This window comes from Phocoena sinus, chromosome 1 (assembly GCF_008692025.1).
Source record: "Phocoena sinus isolate mPhoSin1 chromosome 1, mPhoSin1.pri, whole genome shotgun sequence".
NCBI classification, from domain to species: Eukaryota; Metazoa; Chordata; class Mammalia; order Artiodactyla; family Phocoenidae; genus Phocoena; species Phocoena sinus.
Window position 1 is genome coordinate 12,197,783 of NC_045763.1, and position 23,811 is coordinate 12,221,593.

The window sequence follows — 23,811 nt, forward strand, 5'->3', positions numbered from 1 at the left end:
TAGAAAGTGAGCGATGTGGCTGTGGAATTGCTGCAAGTGGAACATGGGTGTTGGAGGGAGACCCATGTCAAGAGACTGAATTTCTCATCTGCCCAAACCCCTACCTGTTAGGAGGGTCCCCTGGGAGTTCCCATGCTGCCACCCCTGTAAGTCTATATCTGGGAACCTGGGCTCGGTAAGCATAGAATTGGGACAAGGGACACCGTGAGATTGCTAGGGAACCCTGAGCCTTCCAGTTTGTCACCCTGTCCCCAGAGTCCCCCTTAACCCGAGGCCACACCCAGCATGTGCCAACCCCTCCAGGGTAACCAAATGCTGCTCGCTACTCTGCTAGGGACACAAATGGTGGAAATGAGGGATTAAAGGAGAGCAGAAGGGGATCAAGTTTGGGGAGAGAAGAGAAGACTGGGCTGATAAGGAAGAATCCTAGTGGCCACAGGACATTTGCAAAGAAATGGTTTTATCAGTTTACAATACAGTTCTCATAAGGTGAATAGCTCCTCCTAAAAAATAGTAGTCTACAAAGTAGCTACTGTTAATATCCCGACTCAAAGACAAGCTGCACATCAGAGAATCAGAGAGATGGTGTGACTGTCGAGGGCTTCACATCAGAGTCAGGATCAAACCAGGTCCAGTAAAAACTACAGGCCAGGGCTACAGACGCAGATCACAAACACCCACATTCTAGAATGTTCCAGAACCCATCGTGTAACACAGATGCCAAAATCCATCTGAAAAAATTCTTAAATGTTTTGAGCCCTTCGTCTTAAGAGCTGCTGATTTTAGGCTGCAGGCCTGTTGCAAGTGAGATGTACTTTCCCGGATGCATTCAGAAAGGATCTTGCATTTATAGTGTGTGAATCACGCTAATCTCGTGAATGATCGTCAGCATAGAGACCTCGGGCTGTGCCCTACCCATGACCTTCCTTCTGCAGAAAATAAATGTTCACTTCAGTGGAAAACTACAGACTGTCCGCATGCAGCACCATCTTCCTGGTTATTGGATTCTAGCCTTTCATTGTCTTTCAGCTATTTTACAACTCTGTAAATTGTAGTAACTGATAAATCCCCTCCTTAGAGGTTCCCCCCATCCCCTTGTGGAAAACTCAGTTTCACCTACATCTGCCCATTCATTTCAATATTCCTGACTTATAAACGTGAACGTCCTTCTGCTGCCGGTTGTAACATCCACCTGGTTCCCTTCTGAGTTAAACAAAATGTTTAACACGTATTCATTTTTTTTTTATCTGTATGGGAGTCATGATTAGTCATGATTTTATCTTTTCTTGAAAACGATCTTTTTTTTTTTTTTTTTTCCCTGTACGCGGACCTCTCACTGTTGTGGCCTCTCCCGTTGCAGAGCACAGGGTCCAGACGCTCAGGCTCAGCGGCCATGGCTCACGGGCCCAGCCGCTCCGCAGTATGTGATCCTCCCGGACCGGGGCACGAACCCGTGTACCCTGCATCGGCAGGTGGACTCTCAACCACTGCGCCCGAAAACGATCTTTTAACACACGGTCTTAACGAGACCTGGCTCTCCCCCTGGTTAAGCCTCTAACCAGCTACTTGACCCGAAGACACAATCTCTTTAGGCCTGAGGGTAAGGAAGGGCAGAGGGAGCTGCCTTTCTGAGTTCTCGTTTGGGGCGAGGCTGGAGAGCTGGGGATGATTGATTATCCCTGACAGGGTTTCAGCAAGGATACGAAGCAGACGGAGGTGGACCTGGGATGGGCACCAGGCCTGCCTGACTGGGAGGCCCAGGCTGTGACCACCTGCCACTCGGTGGGGCCAGGGATGGCCCACACTAACTGATGCTGGGGGGCCGGCCCCTGCCCCAAAGAGCCCTCCCCACATCCCCTCCTTACAGCTGAGGAAGCTGAGGTCCAGGGAGATGCCATGCACAGCCAGCGGCCACAGTGGGACCATACCCTGGGATTTCTAACTCAATCTTTAGGGCCTGCTCAAAGCAAGGTCGGTAGGGCCTGTCCTCTTCCCCCGTAAAGGGGCCCAGAGGGTGAGGGGCAGGGCCTCCTCTAGACATAACCCTTGACAAGAACTTGGGGTTGAAGAGATCTGGGCTTCTCAGTAATGATGACGCTGACAGTAATAACAACAGCTACCATCTCGTGGGCAGGAAATGCCCGCATGAAACAGGAGGGAAGTGGGCAGGGCACAACCTTTAAAAGAATGACATAGCCCGAGGACACGACATAAACTGATTAGAACCAAATGGGTCCAAGATGTCGGATGAGTCGACTTCCACTAGACGTTGAGCCTCAGTATACGCTCACCCAAACACGTCAACAAGCTGAATAACACACCCCCAGGCGCCATGACAGTTCCAAGGCCGACCATAAAGGTCAAAAAGTGGGCGGTGGCCCAATTTCTGGAAATCCCCGCCCCTTCCCCAAAATAGCTGGACTACTCCCCCCACTCATTGGGGGATGATACCCACCCCTATAAAACCTGACAACCCTGCACCCTGGTGCCTTTCTCGCCTTCTGAGATGGCCCACGCTCTGTCTGTGGAGTGTGTTTCTCTCTAAATAAATCCACGTCTTGGGGCTTCCCTGGTGGCGCAGTGGTTGAGAGTCCGCCTGCCGATGCAGGGGACACGGGTTCGTGCCCCGGTCTGGGAAGATCCCACATGCCGCGGAGCGGCTGGGCCCGTGAGCCATGGCCGCTGAGCCTGCGCGTCCGGAGCCTGTCCTCCGCAACGGGAGAGGCCACAACAGTGAGAGGCCCGCGTAACGCATAAAAAAAAAAAAAAAAAAAAAATCCACGTCTTACCTATCACTTTGGCTCTCACTGAATTCTTTCTGTGATGAGACATCAAGAACCTGAGCTTCTTTAAGTCCTGAGACCAGGTGTGTGATCTCAGTTAAAAGAACGTGGGTTCAAGTCCCAATCTGGGTTTTGGTTGGGTTCGGGTCACAGTATTACCGAGTCCAAGCTTGCTCTGCTCACCCCCAGTAAATCGGAGACGAGGCGTTGAGGCAAGGAATAACGACTTTATTCGGAAAGCCGGCAGAACGAGAAGATGGCAAACTAATGTCTCTGAATAACCATCTTCGCGGGGTTTGGATGCCAGTTTTTCTTTTACAGAACGGAGAAGGGGAGGAGATGAGGAAGTCAAGTAAAAAGGCCATAAGATTTGCAAATGTCCCCTGGAATGGCCAGCCTCAGGGAGGGGATGTGTTCATTTCTTCTTTCTTTCTTTCTCTCTTTTTAAAAACTATTTATTTTATTTTTATATTTGGTTGCGTCAGGTCTTAGTTGAGGCACTCGGGATCTTTCATTGCAGTGCGGGCTTCTCTCTAGTTGTGGCATGTGGGGTTTCTTTCTCTCTAGTTGAGGCACGCGGGCTCAGTAGTTGTGGCATGCGGGCTTAGTTGCCCCACGGCATGTGGGATATTAGTTCCCCAACCAGGGATCGAAACCGTGCCTCCTGCATCGGAAGGCAGATTCTTTAACACTGGACCACCAGGGAAGTCCCAATTTCTTCTTTCTTGCAGCCATCCACAGGTGGACAGGGTCAGGATGTTTCCCTGAACAAAGGCACTTTGGTTTAACATTCAGGTAGAGGGGCAGGGTTCCCTGAGGCAGGCCACTTTGTATAGACAGTATCCTCTTAGTGAACAAAAGCAATGGGAAGCAGAAGTTAAAGTGAAAGAAACATATCCAACATGAAGTCAGATTTGACTCTTCCCTGTTACACCAGCACGTGGGTTCAAGTCCCAATCTGAGTTGCATGGTTTCACATAGACATGGTCTCTTTTAGTCCTTGCTCCTGCCATGAAGTAATTACCTGTGATCCCACCCTTCAGACAAGGAAACTAAGGCTCAGGTCGCACCACGAGTGGCTTCCAGCTCTAAATCCCTTTCCTCCACTGCTTTTGCTGCCTAGCAAGTCACTTACTCCTCTGATCTCTTCTTCCTTCTTCTGTAAAACAGAGATATTTATAATTTCCTCATCACAAATAGCGTATGAAAATAGCGTATGACTAAGTGCAATGTGGTTCTCAGGATTGGATCCTGGAATGGAAAAAGGACATTGGTGGAAAAACTAGTGAATTGGATAAAGTGTGGAGTTTAGTGAATAGTTCTTTTTTTGATATAAATTTATTTATTTTATTTATTTTTATTTTTGGCTGCGTTGGGTCTTTGTTGCCATGCGCGGGCTTTCTCTAGTTGCAGCGTGCGGGGGCTACTCTTTGTTGTGGTGCGTGGGCTTCTCATTGGGTGGCTTCTCTTGTTGCAGAGCATGGGCTCTAGGCGCACAGGCTTCAGTAGTTGTGGCACTTGGGCTCAGTGGCTTATGGGCGCTAGAGTGCAGGCTCAGTAGTTGTGGCGCATGGGCTCAGTTGCTCCGTGGCATATGGGATCTTCCAGGACCAGGGCTCGAACCCACGTCCCCTGCATTGGCAGGCAGATTCTTAACCACTGCACCACCAGGGAAGCCCCTAGTGAATAGTTTTGTACCACTGTTGTTTTCCTCGTTTGGACAAATGTGCTGTAGTTATGTAAGATGTTATCAAAAAGGAAACTGGTGAAATGTGTAAGATAACTCTCTTTGTAACATTTCTGGAAATCTAAAAATTATTCTAAAATTAAAAGTTTATTATTTTAAAAGTAACTGGACAAAGGAGAAGGCTGTGAGCTCCAGGAGGCACTGCCCTTCGCTGACAGGAAGACACGAGGACAAGAGGAGGCCATTCTGCAAATCAATCTGTTTGGCTGGGAGGAGGGGAAACGTCTGCAAAAGGGGAAGGGATCTACTGATCCAAGAGAGGGCAGGGAAGGAGAGGTGGGGGACCCAACCCAATTTATGTGGATTTCTGTTCTCAATAGTTCCCAGGATCAGAGCAAGCCCCTGGTGGCCCCATATGGCTGTGGCCAGGCAGGCAGTGTAAACAAAGCCTTAGGGCTGCCATTCCCCCACCCAGGGGGTCTCCGTATGGCCTGGGAGTCCTGGGGTGCGGTGGGGGACCACGCCAGCAACGAGGAGACAGATGCCAAATGAGGGGTGGGTGGAGAGGAGATTTCAGAAAATCAGGGTGAGCTTTAACCAGCGTGGGTGGCATTTTTTTTTTCCTTTCTGTAAACAGAGCAAGAATTCCTTGGGAAAGAAAATATAATCCAGCCCAAGAATCTTGAGCTGGTCCTTTAAAGCCAGCAGGGCTCTTGCAAAGTTCAAGTTGAGACTGGCTGGAGCAAGAGAGAAACCTGAGAGGTATTAGCCTGAAGGCAGATCCATAAAGGCCAGGGAGGGTTATGAAAGCTCTGTTTGGGGCCTCTGAGTCATGGGCCAGTCAGCTTGGGACTGTGGCCTGGCTGAGCCCAGCTGGAACTTCCCTTGAAAATCTACACCCCTCCATCAGCACCCCAACCCCACCTCCTGGGCAGGGCACAGCTCTGGGATGGCCACAAGCAGCTTGCCTGGAGCTTCCACTTCATTCATTTTTTCATTCATTCATTCAAATATTCCTTGACCCCTTCTGTTTGCCGTCATTGCCCTTGGCACAGAACTCAGTTTAATGAGGGAGAGAGAAAACAGAACAGCCTCTGCTGGGGGACACACATAACTGGCAGGTCAGGAGAGGAAAGCTGGAGAAAGCGTGACGTCTACTGTAGGATGAGTGGGGGTCAGCGAGCTGCTATTCCAGAGCATCCCAGGTGCTTGCTCTCTGAGCTGGGCAGCTGCATGTTGCTAGGAGCGTGGCAAGGGGCGGGAATGAGGTCCAGCCAAGGTCAGGACCAAATCAGCAAGGGCCCTTGGGTTGTGTGGAGAGGATGGGACTTTATCCCTGAGGGCAATGGCCGGATGGAAGAATCCCAAGCCCTGGTAGAAATCCAGAGCCAGGGAACCAGAGGACGTGAAATCCAGCTGCGCATTCTCACAGAAGTGGAGACTGGAGCCCAGAGAGGGTGTGAGACCTGCCAGGCTCACACAGCAGGGTAGCACCATGCCCAGGTGTCCTGATTTCCACAACAGGGTTTTTCCCGCCCCTCCCACTGTCTCTATTATCTTCCAAGACTTACTTGTGGACCCAGGCAGGTATCTGCAAACAACTCGAGGTAGAAGAACGAAGGGTGTGGGCGGGCGAATTGAGTCGGTGTTTTGAATAGCCTGACCCAGGGCAGAGGATCCCCTGGGGGAAGGAGGGCAGAGTTGACTTGCCCCAAAGGATGAAGTGAGTCACTGGGGAGCAAGGCTCGCACTTCCTCCTTCCTTTGGGCTTTGGTCTCAGTTCCCTAGAAGGAGGCACAGCCTGGATTCCTGGGGGCGGCCCCCCTCCGGGCAGGTCCAGACTGGGGTGCCGGGCCATCTGCAACCCCAACTCCTTCACACTCCCTTTCTGAAGCCCTGGTAAGTTTCCCTTTTGGCCCCTGGTCTGACTCAGGCTCAGCCCATCACGTGGACATTGGCTGCAGAAAGGTGCATCCTCCCCGCTCCCACCCTGAGCTCAGCCACGCTTCCTCTGCCCTGGGCCACGCCCCCTCCTTTTTCTCCGGAGGAGGAGCCGCTCCGGCAAAGAACCCGTGGCTGCCCAGCCAGCGGAACAAAATACCGACTGCAGGGTAGGGCTCTTCGGAGACCAGGTCACCAGGAAGCCCCTGGACAAGAACCAGAGATAATGATCCCCCGTGGCTGTCACCGATTGAGGACCTACTATGTGTCAGGTGCTAACGCAGCCAACAGCCCCAGGAGGCAGAAATACTAGTGTCCCCATTTTACAGGGAGAAGAGAAGGTGGGCCACGGTCATGGGGAGTGAAGGATCGTGACATCCGGGTAGCCCCGGGGACCCACTCGGGACTCAGGTCACGGATTTTTTTTAAGTGGGGGCGGCTGGGAGAATTCCCTGGTGGTCCGGTGGTTAGGACTCCGTGCTTTCACTGACGATGGCCCAGGTTCAATCCCTGGTGGGGGAACTAAGATCCCGCAAGCCGCCGGGCACCGCCTAAAAAATAAAGTGAGGCGTCTGGCAAGGTGGCGTGTTTTGCTCCAGGCGCATCCAGCTGCCCAGGGGAGGCGCAGAGTGGGCGGGGAGTTGGGTTTGACTAGGGTTGGGGTCAGGAGCAGGGAAGGTGGTGGAAGCGTCAAGTGACTGGGTAGGAAGGGCAGGGAGGAAGGAGGGGCTGAGGGACAGTGAGCAGGGGGTGGGCTCCGTGACCGCTGGGGTTGGGGTACCAGAGGGAAGGGAGGAGGTGAGGGGCAGAGGTCAGTCAGTGGAAATCATCGAGGTGGTGCAGGCCCTGGCTCTGGGGCTCTGAACGTCGGGGCAGCCTTTGCTCGCAGGATGTGAGTTGTTTGCTTCCCTTTGTGTCCTCATCCCACAGGCTGCAGGGAACAGGCACTCCGTGAATATTTATGGAGTGCTTAAGTGGCTACTTGGGGGAGTCTGGGGTGGGGTGACTTTCCTCTTTCTACTGTGGTTTTTTAATAACAGCTTTATTGAGCTATAATTTACATACCACAAAATTCAGCCTTTTGAAGTTGGGGGATTTTTTTAACAGTAGTTTTTGGTATATTCACAGAATTGTATGGCCATTGCCACTATCTAATGTCAGAACATTTGATCACCCCCAAAAGAAACCCCATACCCCCTTTCCCCATCCCCTCAGCCCCTGGCAATCACTAATCTACTTCCCATGGGTTTGCCTATTTTGGACATTTCTTTCTTTTTTTGATATCTGTTTATTTATTTGGCTTCATTGGGTCTTAGTTGAGGCACACGCAGATCTTAGTTCCCCAACCAGGGATCGAACCCATGTCCCCTGCATTGGAAGGTGGATTCTTAACTACTGGACCACCAGGGAAGTCCCATAGTTTGGACATTTCTGTCAGTGGAATCATACACTACATCGTGTTTTGCATCTGGCTTCTTTCACTTAGCACGTTTTCAAGGTTCATCCATGTTGTAGCTTGTGTCAGTACTTCATTCCTTTTTATTGTCAAATAATATTCCATTGTGTGAATATACCACATTTTGTTTATCCATTCATCAGCTCGTGGGCACTTGGGTTGTTTCCTTTTTTTGGCTGTTATGAATAATGCTGCTATAGGGCTTCCCTGGTGGCGCAGTGGTTGACAGTCCGCCTGCCGATGCAGGGGACACGGGTTCGTGCCCCGGTCCGGGAAGATTCCACATGCCGAGGAGCGGCTGGGTCCGTGAGCCATGGCCGCTGAGCCTGCGCGTCCAGAGCCTGTGCTCCGCAACAGGAGAGGCCACAACAGTGAGAGGCCCGCGTAAAAAAATAAATAAATAAATAAAATAATGCTGCTATAAACATTCATGTACAGGTTTTTATGTGACTATATGTTTTCATTTCTCTTGGGTATCTACCTAAGAATGGAATTGTTGGGACAGTTCTTACATTGTTTGAATTCTTTAAAATGAGCACATAATTCTTTTACAAAAAACCAATTTAAAAAAAAGTCATTTTTCTGGGGACTTCTCTGGCAGTCCAGTGGTTAATACTCTGTGCTTCCACTGCAGGGGCCACTGGTTTGATCCCCGGTCAGGGAACTAAGATCCTGCATGCCACACGGCACAGCCAAAAATAAAAATCGTTTTTCAAAAAAGATGATCTGAATCCATAGAAAAAAACAGTGCACCAAAATCTGTGATAGGGAAGAAGTGAGGACGGCCAAGACCGAGGCCACCACCTGGTTGGTGTGTGACTTTGAGCAAATCACAGCCCTTCTCGGGGCCTGGCCTGTGAAATGGGGGTGGGGCAGGGTGGACAGGGCAGCAACAGAGGATTGAGCTGGAATGAAGACTTCTCAGGGCCCACCCAACCCTGACAGCTCAAGGTCTTGAGGCGGGCTGGGTTTCCACACCTGGTTAGAGAAACAGATGAAGGAAATGATCTGGTCTTTTGAGTTCTCTTCCTGAAAGAATAAACAACATGATACTGGTGGTCCAGGCAACAAGGCCAAATTCAACCCAGAGGAATGTTTTAGGTCACTCCCTCTACAGTTCCTCATTGAGATGAAGACATATTTAACTCTACCTGCTATTTATCTTCCACTCTGAACCAGTGCTTCGCAAACTAAAATGTGCATAGGAAATCCTGGGGATCTTAATATGCAAATACTGAATTGATAGGTCAGAGATTCTGCAATTCTAATGAGCTCCCAGGTGACGTCAATGCAGCTGGTACCCAGACCACAATTTAAATAGCAAGGGTCTAGGGACTTTCCCGGCCGTCAGCGCGGCCGAAATAAGTAGCAAGGCTCTCTCCCTTTGCAATTTTCTCATTATCCATTAGGAAATCTGTCCATATTGGATGTATTTTTTAAAAATCGATCTCCTCCACTTCATTTTTTTTTTCAGTTTTACTTTTTGACCGCGCCCCGCGGCATCTTAGCTCCAATCGAACCCGCGCCCCCTGCAGTGGAAGCGCGGAGTCTTAACCACTAGACCACCAGGGAAGTCCCTATTGGATGTTTTTTAATGGATCTCTTGGAGTTGTTGGATGAGTAGGTGAATGAAAGAACGAAATCCTTATGTCTGTCCCAGGAAGAGCGTGAAGGGAAACAATGTCATTTCGTCCTTGCAATAACACTGTGAGGTTAGAAGGTTGTCCCCATTTTGCAAATGGGGGGTGGGGGCGCGTTCTGAGAGGGCGGGCAAATGGCAGAGTTATGGCTTGTTCTTTGGTCTGACTCCAAACGTAGTGCCCGCGCCCTGGCACTGCTCGGTTCCCACTTCCCTCTCTCTCCTGCATCTCTAGAGCCGCCATTCAGCCTTGGATTTGGAAACACTTGCTAGCCCTAGATAGAAAAGGGGTTAAAGACACCTAAGCCCTAGGAGCTGCTCCCACAGACATGCAAATCTATGTGACAAAGATGTTCCCTGCAGCAGCCTTTATAACAGAGGAGAACTAGAAATTCCACTGCACACGGTGGAATTGCTAAAAGATGACTTAAAACTACAGAAACTGCCTTCCCGTTAGCTTGTATCACTTGTCATCTCCTTCTTGGCTTTCATGACTACTTCTTGTTTGTTTCTTGTCTATGTCTGTCTCATCCACTAGAATGTAAATTATTTGAAAATAAGAACATTGTTGGGTCCCTAACTTCTGAGCAGGGGTTCAATTAATGTGGAATGAGTGAACCTAAGCATTTCGCAATAGCAAGTAAAGGAGCCGTTGCAGAATTTTATGCACAAGATTTTTTTTTTTTAATGTTTGAATGCAGGCAGAGAAAAATCTCTAAGACCATATATTAATTATCTTGGGGATTGGGACTGGGGATTAGGTGTGGGTGATCCTCATTTTCCATTGTTTCATTCTGACTTTTTTTTACTACAAACATGAATTTCTTTAGTAATAATAAAAATAAATGTTTTTAAAAGAATAATCATCCAGACTTCTTTCTATGTATGCAAGCATGGATGTATGAGGATGTTTATTCCAGCACTATTTATACTGGCAAAAAAAAATGGAAATTATCATTTGCCCACTTTAAGATATATATTGTTTTAATTTTTTACAATGAATATTGTAATGGACTGAATGTTTGTGTTCCCTCAAAATTCATGTGTTGAAATCCTAATCCCCGAGGTGATGATATTAGGAGGTGGGGCCTTTAGGAGCCCTCATGAATGAGATTAGCGTCCTTATAAAAGAGACCCCAGAGATATCCCTCACCCCTTCCACCATGTCAGGATACAGCAAAAAGATGGCCATCTATGAAGGAGGAAGCAGGAACTCACCAGATACCAAATTTGCCGGTGCCTTGACCTTGAACTTCTCAGTCTCCAAAACTGTGACAAAATAAATTTCTGTTGTTTATAAGCCATCCAGTCTATGGTATTTTGTCATAGCAACCCCTATGGACCAACATGGACTTGCACAGTTGAAACAAAAATTAACAAGAGGGTGATGTATAGGCTGGTTGGCTTATAACCCAGCGAGCAGCCAGCCAGAGAGGCTCCCTGCCAGGCCACAGTGCAGGGGCCACTGCACCTGCCAAGCTTATGTTGTTCTCTCTTCTCCCACGTGTCATGTGAGCAGTAGAAATAGTATCTAGCAACTGTGACCGCAAGTGGGGAATAGGTGATCTGCTTTAGAGACCAAATGCCCAACCCTCTGCTGCTGCCTCCTTAGGGACAAAGGTCAAAAGCCCTGCTGAGGGCTTCCCTGGTGGCACAGTGGTTGAGGGTCCGCCTGCCGATGCAGGGGACACGGGTTCGTGCCCCGGTCCGGGAAGAACCCGCATGCCGTGGAGCGGCTGGGCGCGTGGGCCGTGGCCACTGAGCCTGCGCGTCCGGAGCCTATGCTCCGCAACGGGAGAGGCCACAACAGTGAGAGGCCCGCGTACCGCACACACACACAAAAAGCCCTGCCTATGCCAGGGGCTTGTCCCTCAAATCAGTCCATTACCTCCCAACATCCCGGCTTGTCTCTGGAAGCTAGGTTTTCTCTCTCTGGCTCAGCCTTCATGGGCTACCAACCCATAATGACCACACACTCAGGACAGCATAAACAAAACCCTTGGATGAGAGAGAGCTGGGCTATGTTCTCGGAGCAATCTGGGGAAATAAAACTCAAGTCCAACGTCTGGCTCTGTTGGGAGATTTACTTGCCTCATTATTCATGGTAGTGAACCTCTCTTTTTTTTTTTTAATATTTATTTATTTGTCTGTCTCTGCTGGGTCTTAGTTGTGACATGCGGGATCTAGTTCCCTGATGTTGACCAAAAAAAAAAATGTAGAATGTGAAAGTTGCGAGTTACGTTTTATTTGGGGCAAAATGAGGACGGTAGCCCAGGAGACCTCGTTTCAGATAGCTCTGAGAAACTGCTTGGAGGAAGTGAGGCGGGAGCCAGGTTGTCTAGAAGTTTCATAACAAATTCTTCTAGCCCCTTAAATATCTTTTAAAATTGGGGTAAATAGAACAGACTTGTTTGGCTTTTAATGCTGGGGACCAGTAGGGGGTCCCTTTTGGCCCATTTAACCTTAGGTAGTGTAGTAATATCGAAACTTTGTGTTTTAATCACATAAATGTCCATTTTTTTATCCAATTTTAAATAACCATCTAAAGACTTCTTTATTCATTTGACATAATTCCTTTAAAATTTCTACCTTATTGGAAATAGTATCTAGACTCTCCTTACAGGATTTTTCATGTTAACATTAATTATTCTAATGCTTTTATTAGCATCTGTGAGACCCACTGAGGGAAAGTAAAGACCACAAATGAAGCTTCCCAAACCAGTTTTTCTTACTTGTTTTAAGTTAAAGAAGTTCTTAGGTTAATAATCTGATATATTTCTTTCTTCCACCTTTAATTTGATTTTTTTTATAGGTACCAATAAAACAACTGTTTATAATGAGAGTGCTAGATTCACCAATTTGTTAGTTTCTCCAACTTTAAAAGGATCCCTCATTTGGCCATTAATAAAGTATATATATTTATAGTGATTCAAGCCATTAAGATGCAAAGGCTTTCCCATAAGAGAGCAGGGGAGGATGTAACCTAAGTAAGATCTGGAGAGTCTACTCTCAAAAATAGTATGGCAGAGGTCAAGTTTTCAAAACACGTACATACACACATAGACGTACATGGAACGTCTTAGGAAGATCAGGTAGGACATTTACATCTCAAAGACACAGAAAGAGAAATGCAAGTTTCCCCCAAAAGGCCTTTGTTTAAAGTCCGAATTCTGAAAAAATATTTTTATCAAGCAAGCTTTTTTAAAAAATAAGTTTATTTATTTATTTTTGGCTGCATTGGGTCTTCGTTGCTGCACGCGGGCTTTCTCTGGTTGTGGCGAGCGGGGGCTACTCTTCGTTGTGGTGTGTGGGCTTCTCATTTCGGTGGCTTCTCTTGTTGCAGAGCACGGGCTCTAGGTGCACAGACTTCAAAAGTTGTGGCACGTGGGCTCAGTAGTTGTGGCTCGCGGGCTCTAGAGCGCAGGCTCAGTAGTTGTGGCGCACGGGCTTAGTTGCTCCGCGGCATGTGGGATCTTCCCGGACCAGGGCTCGAATCCATGTCCCCTGCATTGGCAGGTGGATTCTTAACCACTGAGCCACCAGGGAAGCCCAAGCCAGCCTTTTAACCTTAATTTAACTGTGTACGCAATAAAAGAGCCTCCTCATTTTTAGGGTGAGATTTCCTTTAATTTCCAGTTAAATAAATACTAATTGTTATAGATCTGAAAACCCAGGCATGTAGGTCCAGATGGTTAACTCAAATTCCTTAGCAAATCCCAATAGATTCTGACTTGGATCTGGAAATTCCTTAGCCAAGGCTCTAAGTTCTGCTTGGGTCCAGGATGTGTTCGTAAGCACAGAGGATGGTTCACTTCTCCCTGCAATAGGCTTCTCCTTAAAGGGAGCTATAATCACTTCTGATTTTTTATCCTCCTTTGCTGGGGAAGAGGGAACAGCAGGAGACAGAAGAGTTGGAAGAGAAAAAAAATGGCGTCTGGGTCAGGCAATTCTGATAGAAGAGGACATGTGGGAGGGGCAGAGGGACAGACAGAGTCAGAGACAGGGTGCTAGCAGCCTTTTTTAGTCCTGATATAGTCTCAAAAAGTTACTCTACCATTTTCTCTTTTAGAAGCTTCTAGGTACCAATCAATGGAAGCATTCATTCAGTCTGTTTAATCTTACGGCCAGCTTTTTTTTAACAGTGTGTGCAACTATAGCAATTTGGGACTATCAGAAGAACCCCAATTTGGCTATTTTAGGTTGAGATCTCCCGTAGCATAATTTCTGCAATTAACTAGGTACCTGCAAGTATGAGCTCCATACAGTGTTGTACATGAATCCGGCTGGGGTGTTAGTTGGAGGTTGCTTTTCTGACATCCTCGTTTTTGTGTTTGAGAGATTCTAGTTCCCTTTTTAAGTTGAATTTGTCAGGGATAAAATTTACTAGTGAAATTGTGTGGTGGCCAGTGTGCTGCTTGTGAGCTTAACTCCTCTGGGCGTAACCCTAGAGTCGTTTCAGCCCCCTTATGTGTCTCAGTTTTTCCCTTCAGTGGCCTAAGACTACCGTGGGTGCTCGGATCGCTGAATGGCCAATTTTTATCTGTGACCCCTGGATACGTAAGTGTTTTGATTAACGAGTGGGTTTCCCTATGGGACCGCTGCACGGTATGAGGCCTTTGCCTCCATCACTCCTGTAAATGTATCAGTCTCCTGAGAAAGCCATAACTGGCCGGGAGGAGTCTTGTCCCTTTTCTTTGGAGTAACACTCTCATGTCATATCTTCACTTTTATCCCGACAAATTCTATTAAGGCGGCTGAACTGAGGAAAAGCGTCAGATCAACCTCTTACCTAACCACTCAGCCAAGACCACTCAGTCTCCTACAACTGAGCAAACCCTGGTATCTTTCAACCAAGCCCCGCCCCCTCCCCCCACACAGTCTCTTTCAACTGCTCAGAAGCAGTTACCTCCTATACACCACCAAATAAAACTCAGGATCATCAACCAACACAGGAGATCCGAGAACCAGGAAAGACTTACCCAAATTCATCTGGACTCTCCAAGGAGGCAGACGAGTGCCAGGGGCCTCTGCTGGTACCAAGGCTCCAGTTCCTCGTAGAGTTCAGGTGAAGGAGAGAAGTCCACTCCGGATCCCTTCGTGATCGCCGTAACTGTTGACAAAAAGAAAAAAAGCACAATGTGTTTTATTTGAGGTAAAATGAGGACTGTAGCCCAGGAGACAGCATTTCAGATAGCTCTGAGAAACTGCTACAAGGAGGTGACGGGGAGAGCCAGGTTATATAGAAGTTTTATAACAAAAAGCAGGTAGTGTGAATATCAAAAGATTATTGTTAATTAAAGAAAACCAGATATCTCAAGTTAAGGAATTTAGCGGTTTTCTATGTATGGGGACATGCAAGAGTCTGGGCTCACTGACATCATTCCCTTGATATGCACCTCAGCTATTTGGGGCCAGTATCCCATGTTTTCACATCCTGAGTTTCCACAGGGCTGCAGTCTGATGGCTGCTAGATGGCAGGCATTCTCCTTTTTTAATTTAACTTTTTATTTTTTTAAAGACCCAAGCTCCCCGATGGCTTTTGGGGGAAGGGTTTTTCTTTTAATTTTATTTATTTGTTTGTCTGTTTGTTTGTGTTTAGCTGTGTTGGGTCTTGTTGCTGTTTGCAGGGTTTCTCTAGTTGGGGCGAGCGGGGGCTACTCTTTGTTGCGTTGCACAGGTGGCTTCCCATTGCCGTGGCTTCTCTTGTTGCAGAGTACAGGCTTCAGGTGCGCGGGCTTCAGTAGTTGTGGTGCATGGGCTCAGCAGTTGTGGCTCTAGAGCTCAGGCTTAGGTGTTGTGGCGCACAGGCTTAGTTGCTCCACAGCATGTGGGATCTTCCCGGACCAGAGATTGAACCGTGTCCCCTGCACTAGCAGGCAGATTGTTAAACACTGCACCACCAGGGAAGTTCCGCATGTATTCTTTTCAGCCCTGAGCTTCCTCAGGGCTCACCGGCTCACATTGGAGGGCTGCAATCATTGACGACTGTGAGTCCTTTGTTTAAATATTCCATTTATCACTGACCCGGGCCCCCTGCAGTGGAAGCGTGGAATCCTATCCACTGGACCACCAGCAAATTCCCAACCTCTCTTTGATAATGATCTCCCAGACAAATATTAACTCAGCCGTGGATAGAATGTTAGGAATACTTCTTACCTTCAAGGACCTGACAATGTACAAGTTCAACGGAGATAAGTACCTGCAATTTAGGTTCTGTAGAGACCAAGAGGGCCCTAGAATGCTTCCAGTCTGGGTGGTTCCCAGTTCATTACCCAATGAAGGGATGCTGAAATAGGTTTACAAAAATTATAGTACGTTCTAAATGTTTACATTAGACAAACTTTAAAAAAAAGTTTTATTTTATTTTTGGCTGCCTTGGGTCTTCATTGCTGCATGCAGGCTTTCTCTAGTTGTGGTGAGCAGGGGCTACTCTTCGTTGTGGTGCATGGGCTTCTCATTGTGGTGGCTTCTCTTGTTGCGGAGCACAGGCTCTAGGTGCGCGGGCTTCAGTAGTTGTGGCACACGGGCTCAGTAGTTGTGTCTCGCGAGCTCTAGAGCACAGGCTCAGTAGGTGCGGCATGCAGGCCCTAGAGTGCTCGGGCTTCAGTAGTTGTGACACATGGGCTTAATTGCTCTGCGGCATGTGGGATCCTCCTGGACCAGGGATCAAACCGTGTCTCCTGCATTGGTAGGTGGATTTTTAACCACTGTGCCACCAGGGAAGTCCTAAGCAAACTCTTTTAAAACACACATATATCACAATGCAATTATGCTAGTCACAAGATTATGGGAATTATAAAAATATTCACGCACAAGAGGCCACAGGCTGTGTGGCCAGGTAATGGGACAGAAGTTCATAGTTGTCTGATGGATGTCTTCTTTCACTCCTGCCTGGGAATATCAGCCACAGTAGAGAATGTTTGGTGCCTCCCCCTGAATGGCCGTTTTCTGTCACATCACACACCTGGTTTTCATCTCCACACTTAACTCCATCAGATGTAGTCTTATTGGCAAAACAAACAAACAAACAAACAAAAAACATGAGGGACTTTCCTGGTGGTCCAGTGGTTAAGATGGCCAAAAAAGAAAAAAAAAGTTTCATTTGTTTCCTGATTTGCTGAATGCCCCCTTTAGAATAAGAGTGCCACAAGACAGAGATCTCTGTCCACTTCACCCCTGACTGGCACATGGTAGGCACTCCGTAAATTTTGGTTAAATGAATGGATATATGATATCCTCATTTATAAGAACTCATTTATGTTCACGTAAATGAGGCTACCCCCCCCCCCACACGCACAGTTGGATTTAGTGATAAGAGAGACTAAATTCCCTAGGGCATGATATTTCCCAGGGCAGATTAGTAGATCAATGGTGTCCCTGGCCCCTGACCCCCTATGAATTCAGGGAGGTGATATTTGAGCTGGATTTAGGGAGATGAGTGTGGTGGGGATTTGTGGGGAAATCCATCTGCCCTTCTCTCTGAAGGACATTCTGAGGGAAAAGGCTGTTCGAGAGACTATTGCTAAGTGAAAAAGCAAGGTTCAGAAGCGTTTCTCTAAAATGATCCCATTTTTGCATAAATCAATAATGTTACTACTTATAGAAAAGGTTGAGGAATACACACCATGTTGCTGATGGTCTTGACTCTGCAGAAGAGAGCATCTTAGGGAGATTTTACTTCTCTTGCTTTGGGTTTATATAGTGCTTAAATTTTATGTATTATGTCATGCATATTTGTTATCAGTAAAAAAAAAGATAAAAAATAACCTTACCTTGAATTGTCTTACAATGTTTAATATGCTTTCCTTTTTCCTTTCTTCATAGAGACTTGTTTTGTTTTCAGATGAGTCAAGATGATCAATTACAGGAATGCTCCCAGGAGCATTTGAATTATGCAGCGTTAATTTGTCTTTAAGCAGAATGCCCCCAGACTGCAGGACTTTGAGTTGATTTTAGGATGTACAAAAGAAAACATATATCAAGAAGCATAATGAACTGTGAACTTGCTGCTCAGTTTAGGAAGTAGAACATTACTGATAATGTGTCCTTCTCTGTCCCATCCCCTGAGTCCCCACCAGAGGAAACCACTATTCTAAATTTTGTATGCGGGGAATTCTCTGGTAGTCCAGTGTTTAGGACTGTGCGTTTCCGCTGCTGGGGCCCTGGGTCTGATCCCTGATCAGGAAACTAATTCCCACAAGCTGCAGCGTGGCCAATAATTAAATAAATAAAATTTGTGTTCAATATTCTTTTCTTTTTATTGTTACTCCCTTTTAAAAAATAATTTTTGGCCTCTCACCTTCTGAGATGGCCCAAACTCTGTCTGTGGAGTGTGTTTTTCCCAAGGCTGTTCTCACCTTTTGAGATGGACTGAATTCTGTGTATGGAATGTGTATGTCTCTAAATAAATCCACTTCTTACCTAAGGAAAGTTTTTTAAATATAAAATAAAACATAATTTTTATGATAAATGCATACATCCTTGATCAATGTATTTGTAAAAATTCATCAAGCTGTATACCTACAACTTGTATACTTTCCTATCTGTATGTATGAACATCCATCAAAAGTTAACAATAAAAAAAAAAAGTTAACAATAAAAAGAGGACAGGGGGGCTTCCCTGGTGGTGCAGTGGTTGGGAGTCTGTCTGCCGATGCAGGGGACGCGGGTTCGTGCCCCGGTCCGGGAGGATCCCACGTGCCGCGGAGTGGCTGTGCCCGTGGGCCATAGCCGCTGAGCCTGTGCGTCCGGAGCCTGTGCTCTGCAACGGGAGAGGCCGTGGTGGTGAGAGGCCCGCGCACTGCAAAAAAAAGAAAAAAAAAAAAAGAGGACAGGTGCTCAGATAGTTCTGCCCTAAGACCAATGTAGGAGGAACCCCTGCCCTGGGCTCTGCTTTAGAAGACCCTGCTTAGTGGCAAGTCCCCAGAGCCCAAGGGATGAGCCCACCCAAAGCCCGTGGCCCAACCTCTCCACCTTGTTCCAGGGGGACTCTGGAATTTCTGGCCCCTATACTCTGAGTCAACTTCCCAGGCCTTCCCGGGACTCTTCCTGAGTCCATTCTTCTGAAAATTGACTGTCTTGCTGGTGTGTGGGCCCCTAAGCCAGGGGAGCGGCCAAGGGCTCTTTTTTTCTTTTTTTAAAGAATGTCACGGGGCTTCCCTGGTGGCGCAGTGGTTGAGAGTCCGCCTGCCGATGCAGGGGACACGGGTTCGTGCCCCAGTCCAGGAAGATCCCACATGCCGCGGAGTGGCTAGGCCCATGAGCCATGGCCGCTAAGCCTGCGCGTCCGGAGCCTGTGCTCCGCAACGGAAGAGGCCACAGCAGTGAGAGGCCCGCGTACCGCAAAATAAATAAATAAATAAATAAAGTGCCAAAGAAATATAAATGATTATTAAAAAAAAAAAAAAGAATGTCACGGATGATTTCTCCAGAGGGTTCTTCCTTTCCTTTCCTTTTTAAAATTTTTTAAATTTATTTTTTGGCTGCGTTGGGTCTTCGTTGCTGTGCACAGGCTTCTCTAGTTGCGGCGAGCGGGGGCTACTCTTCGTTGCTGTGCGCGGGCTTCTCATTGCGGTGGCTTCTCTTGTTGTGGAGTATGGGCTCTAGGCACGCGGGCTTCAGTAGTTGTGGCACGTTGGCAGGCTGGTTCTTAAACACTGCGCCCACCAGGGAAGTCCAGGGCTCTCTTTGTAGGAAGCGTGACTAGCTTCTAGACGCGGAGGCTGGGGCGCCCACACCTGTGTGCATGAGGCTCTAGGTGCGGAAGAGCAGTAGAGGTGGGAAGAGGAGAAAGGGGGAAAGGCTGCAGGCCAAGAGCCGACTCTCCTCCAACTGCCACCTCTAGTTTGGAACTCCAAAGAGTCAAAGAACTGTACATTTGAACCTGGACTTCCAAGCTATTATGAAGTTGTATTTGTCAAGATGGGAGAATAGAAAAATATTTGATTTAACAGTTTGTTTGCTTGAATTTTAAGTATTTAGACTCAGGTATATGAATCTCCAGTGGTACTCTAGTTCCAGGTCCTGCAAATGTTAGGGATGAGGCTGTGCCCGGGGACCCACTCCCACAGGGAATATGGCCCGAGGATTTCTTTTTTCTTTCTTTTTTTTTTTTTTTGTGGTATGCGGGCCTCTCACTGTTGTGGCCTCTCCCGTTGTGGAGCACAGGCTCCAGACGCGCAGGCTCAGCGGCCATGGCTCATGGGCCCAGCCGCTCCGCGGCACGTGGGATCTTCCCGGACCGGGGCACGAACCCCTGTCCCCTGCATCGGCAGGTGGACTCTCAACCACTGCGCCACCAGGGAAGCCTCTGAGGATTTCTTAAAAGCCCCTCAGGTGATTCTCACGTGTAGCCAGAGTTGAGAACGTCTGTTTTAAGATATCTTTTGATTAGTGTTTTTTGTTTTTTTTTTTTGGCTGCATTGGGTCTTTGTTGCTGTGCGCAGGCTTTCTCTAGTTGCTGTGAGCGGGGTCTAGGTTATTTTTCATACCTAATATTTAAACTAATCCATTCTATTTTTTTTTTTTTTTTTTTTTTGGCTGCGTCGCCCAGCTTTCGGGATCTTAGTTCCTAACCGTCAGAGAATTCCCTAAACTACTCCATTCTAAATGTACACTGTCGGGGGGAGTTCCCTGGTGATCCAGTGGTTAGGACTTGGCACTTTCACTGCAGTGGGCCTGGGTTCGATCCCTGGTCAGGGAACTAAGATCCTGCAAGCCGTAATGAGGGAAGAAATATTAAACAACTATCAAAAAATCATTTATTCATTTAAAAAACAACAGAACCGGGCTTCCCTGGTGGCGCAGTGGTTGAGAGTCCGCCTGCCGATGCAGCGGACACGGGTTCGTGCCCTGGTCCGGGAAGATCCCACGTGCCGCGGAGCGGCTGGGCCCGTGAGCCATGGCCGCTGAGCCTGTGCGTCCGGAGCTTGTGCTCCGCAACGTGAGAGGCCACAACAGTGAGGGGCCCACGTACCGCAAAAAAAAAAAAAAAAACAGAATCAGTGAACATGCAAAATTAAATTACTTTTGTAGACTTTGGTAATATTTTATTACCTACACAGACCTCAATCTTACTTAAAGATCTTTTTATGCAAAGTCACCATCAGGATTTACCGAGTAAAAATCGTGGGTATTCACCTGGCCCTAAATGTCCTATTCCAAAGAGGAACAGGTGACTTTTGAGGAAAAGAACTGCCTTGGTAACCTCCCTCAAATACTTATTTTAAATGAGCATAGTTAATGGAAATATTTTGTAAACCACCTTTGGGTACTACAGAGCACAAGGCTCACCAAATAGAAAAGGAAATCAAAACTTTCTTTCCTTATTCAGGAAACTTTCCACCTTTACTTTTAAGATTACAACTTTTTCACCTTTTTTTGACTGCTTCATGCAATTTTTAAATTTTTTAAAATTCTGCATTTCGATGTTGTAAGAGTTCTTTTTCAAACGATCTTCAGAACACAGACAACAGAGCAACACTTTCAAGCCATATTGTTTGACAGTCATGAAGAGATGAAAATGGACGGATGTCTGAAAAGAGGTATTCCCTCTGCTCCAAAGGTGAGCAAACTTTTAACATGTGAGCAACACAGAACTCCATTCCTCTGGCGATCCCTCAAACTCAGAATGCTTCCATTTAATAAGTCGATATATTATTCTTTTTTAAAATTTGATTTATTTATTTTTGGCTGCGTTGGGTCTTCGTTGCGTGCGGGCTTTCTCTAGTTGTGGCGAGTGGGGGCTACTCTTCGTTGCAGTGCGCGGGCTTCTCATTGTGGTAGCTTCTCTTGCTGCGGAGCACGGGCTCTAGGCACACGGGCTTCAGTAGTTGTGGCGCACAGGCTCAGTAGTTGTGGCTCACGTGCTTAGTTGCTCCGTGGCATGTGGGATCTTCCTGGACCAGGAATCAAACCCGTGTCCCCCACACTGGCAGGCAGATTCTTAACCACTGGGCCACCATGGAAATCCCTGATATATTATTCTTAAAAATTAAAGTTGGATCACTAGGAAAGACTGAACAAAAGTTATTCCCCTTCCCCCCAAAACAACAAAACAGCTTTAATCATCTCCTCTCCCCACAAAAACAGGGAAGTAGTTGGGGTGGAAGCCTTTAAATCTGAAATCTCAGCTCCTAAAACATTGCTGCTCTTTGCTCAGAACTGCAAGTCCACATATTTTCTTCTCCAATATTTCCCCCATTTATAAGTTTATTTCCATACATGCATGCATGCACACACCCACACATACTCACTCACACGTGCTCTTAGTCTCAAGTAAGACACTTTTTTTGTGTCTGCTGATAAATTATGAGGATTATGAACTAGGTGTGTACAGGTTTTCAGAGGTGCTTTGTCAACATGAGTCACTTGAGTCCTTTTCTCCAAAAGCCTGAAATCAAATTACACAGCTGAAACTGTTAGGTGTCCTTTTGGGGGGCTCCGAAGAGCTCTGGTCCTTTATGTCTCAGCACAGAAAGAATTCAGTGAGAGGCAAAGTGATAGATAAGAAGTGATTTATTAGAACAGGATGCTATGAGGCTTACAAGTGGGCAAGCGAGAGGATGCTGCCCGGGAGAACTTAGTGGGCTACACTTTTATAATCAAAGGAAAAGTGGGGAGGAGGAAAAGACCACCTTCTGCCTCATTCTTGGGTAGATGTCATGCTTCCATCATTAGCTCCTCCTCCAAGTTGGGCAAGGGAGTTTTCTTGTCCCTACGTGGTCAACCTAGGGCTGTCATGGCACTATGGAAAAATTATTTTAGGTCTTAGTATAATGAGGGTCTTTCACTTTGAAATGTCACCTTTCCATAAATTATTGTTTTTAATGTGTGCAGAGAGCATGTCCTAGGGGTCACTAACTTACTGAGCTCACTGGGCAGGATGTGGGTCTCATGCCACCATTATTTTATTGTTTTGGGGCATGTCTCGTGCTTCTGTTGCATGGTTTTGTTGCTAAGCAAGCCTGCTTGGTTTCGTGGATAAGCAAACCTGCTTTTCTGAGTGATCATTAACTTAGGGGGGTCTCCCACACTTTTTTCTTTACTTACAATCCCCTAGTGGGATTGACTATTTAATTACCTAAATTTGTCCCTTTATTCTGTCCCTATCACAACCAAGGATCACTACTTTCCCAGATGCTGTTCACAGGCTGCATATTGACGAAGGGCAGATAAAAAGTCCTCATAACTGATGTTTAGGTAGGAAGGCAAAGAGACAATCTCTGTCAGGCTGATGTGCCAGGGCAGAAAGCCTAGTGTGCTGTCCTCAGGACTAAACTTCAGTACTAAATCAGGACCACGGGCACCATTCGAACTAAATAAACGGTCTGATACATCTACATCCAAATCTGTGGATTTCTTTTGCTGCTGGGCTACTAACTGGCAAAAGTCTTGAGCAGCTCTCACAATATCTGCTTTTGCATCTTCTGGGGACAGCACCTTCACTGCCGAATGGCAATCTTCATCATCACGATTTGCAAATTCTGGTGAGTATTTGGAACCATCTATGTCCAGAAGTTCCTGCTGCTGTTTTAAAATTTCATCCATCAATCTGGAGTTATTTCTTTTGAAAATTCCTTTGTGGTCGTAGACGCTAATGTAAGAGGTGCCCACTGCCATACATCACACCGTGAGGCTTGCGATGTCGGAGAAGCTGGGCTCCGGCTCTTCGGAGATCACTAGGTCTACGTGCACAGGCAGCTTCTTCAAGGAGCTGGCGTCCTCGTGCCATTGCAGCCACGGGTGGGCGGCGAGCGGGGCGGGCTCCCCGCGCGGATGCCTGTGGTCAAGGCTGTTCCCGCCGATAGCCGGGGGCTGGCGGAGCGCGAAGCCGAGCGGCGCTAGGACCGCGGCGGAGGCGGCGCAGCAGCAGCTCCGCCAGGTCCAGTTCCAGGTGCCGAACCGCAAGCGGAGCCGGGAGGTGAAAGTGCGGTGCAGGCCGAGCAGAGCCTGTAGCCCCGTCATAGTCTCGTGGCGCCCGGGCGTCCTCTCCTCCCCCTCCCCCACCCGCGGCCAGACCGCTTCTTATCCGGCTATCGCCCCGCGTTCCCCGCCCCCCGCCCCCGAACCCCTTTTTATACACTTTTTTTCCCCAACCCCTTTCTGCTGCGAGCACTTAACCTCGCCTCCGCCGCTAGCTCCCTCCAACACCAGACTGTTTGAACCACGCAGACCTGAGTTTGCACACTGGCTCTGCCAGCCTAAGGGCTTAATTTGGGTCCCAGTTTCCTCCTTTAGTTAGGATAATACTGCCTCCATCAAACAGTTCTAATGAGCCAAAGTATTGGAAAGGGCTTTGTAACAT

The 23,811-nt window shown here is 47.5% G+C and overlaps 1 protein-coding gene across 1 annotated transcript; it reads right to left on the bottom strand.

The window, feature by feature from the left end:
• Positions 1-22,631: 22,631 nt before the first annotated feature.
• Positions 22,632-23,471, bottom strand: LOC116753470 (dehydrodolichyl diphosphate synthase complex subunit NUS1-like). Its single transcript, XM_032631297.1, is given in 1 exon segment — positions 22,632-23,471. A coding segment is annotated over 1 exon segment (840 nt).
• Between the last annotated feature and the right edge of the window lie 340 nt (positions 23,472-23,811).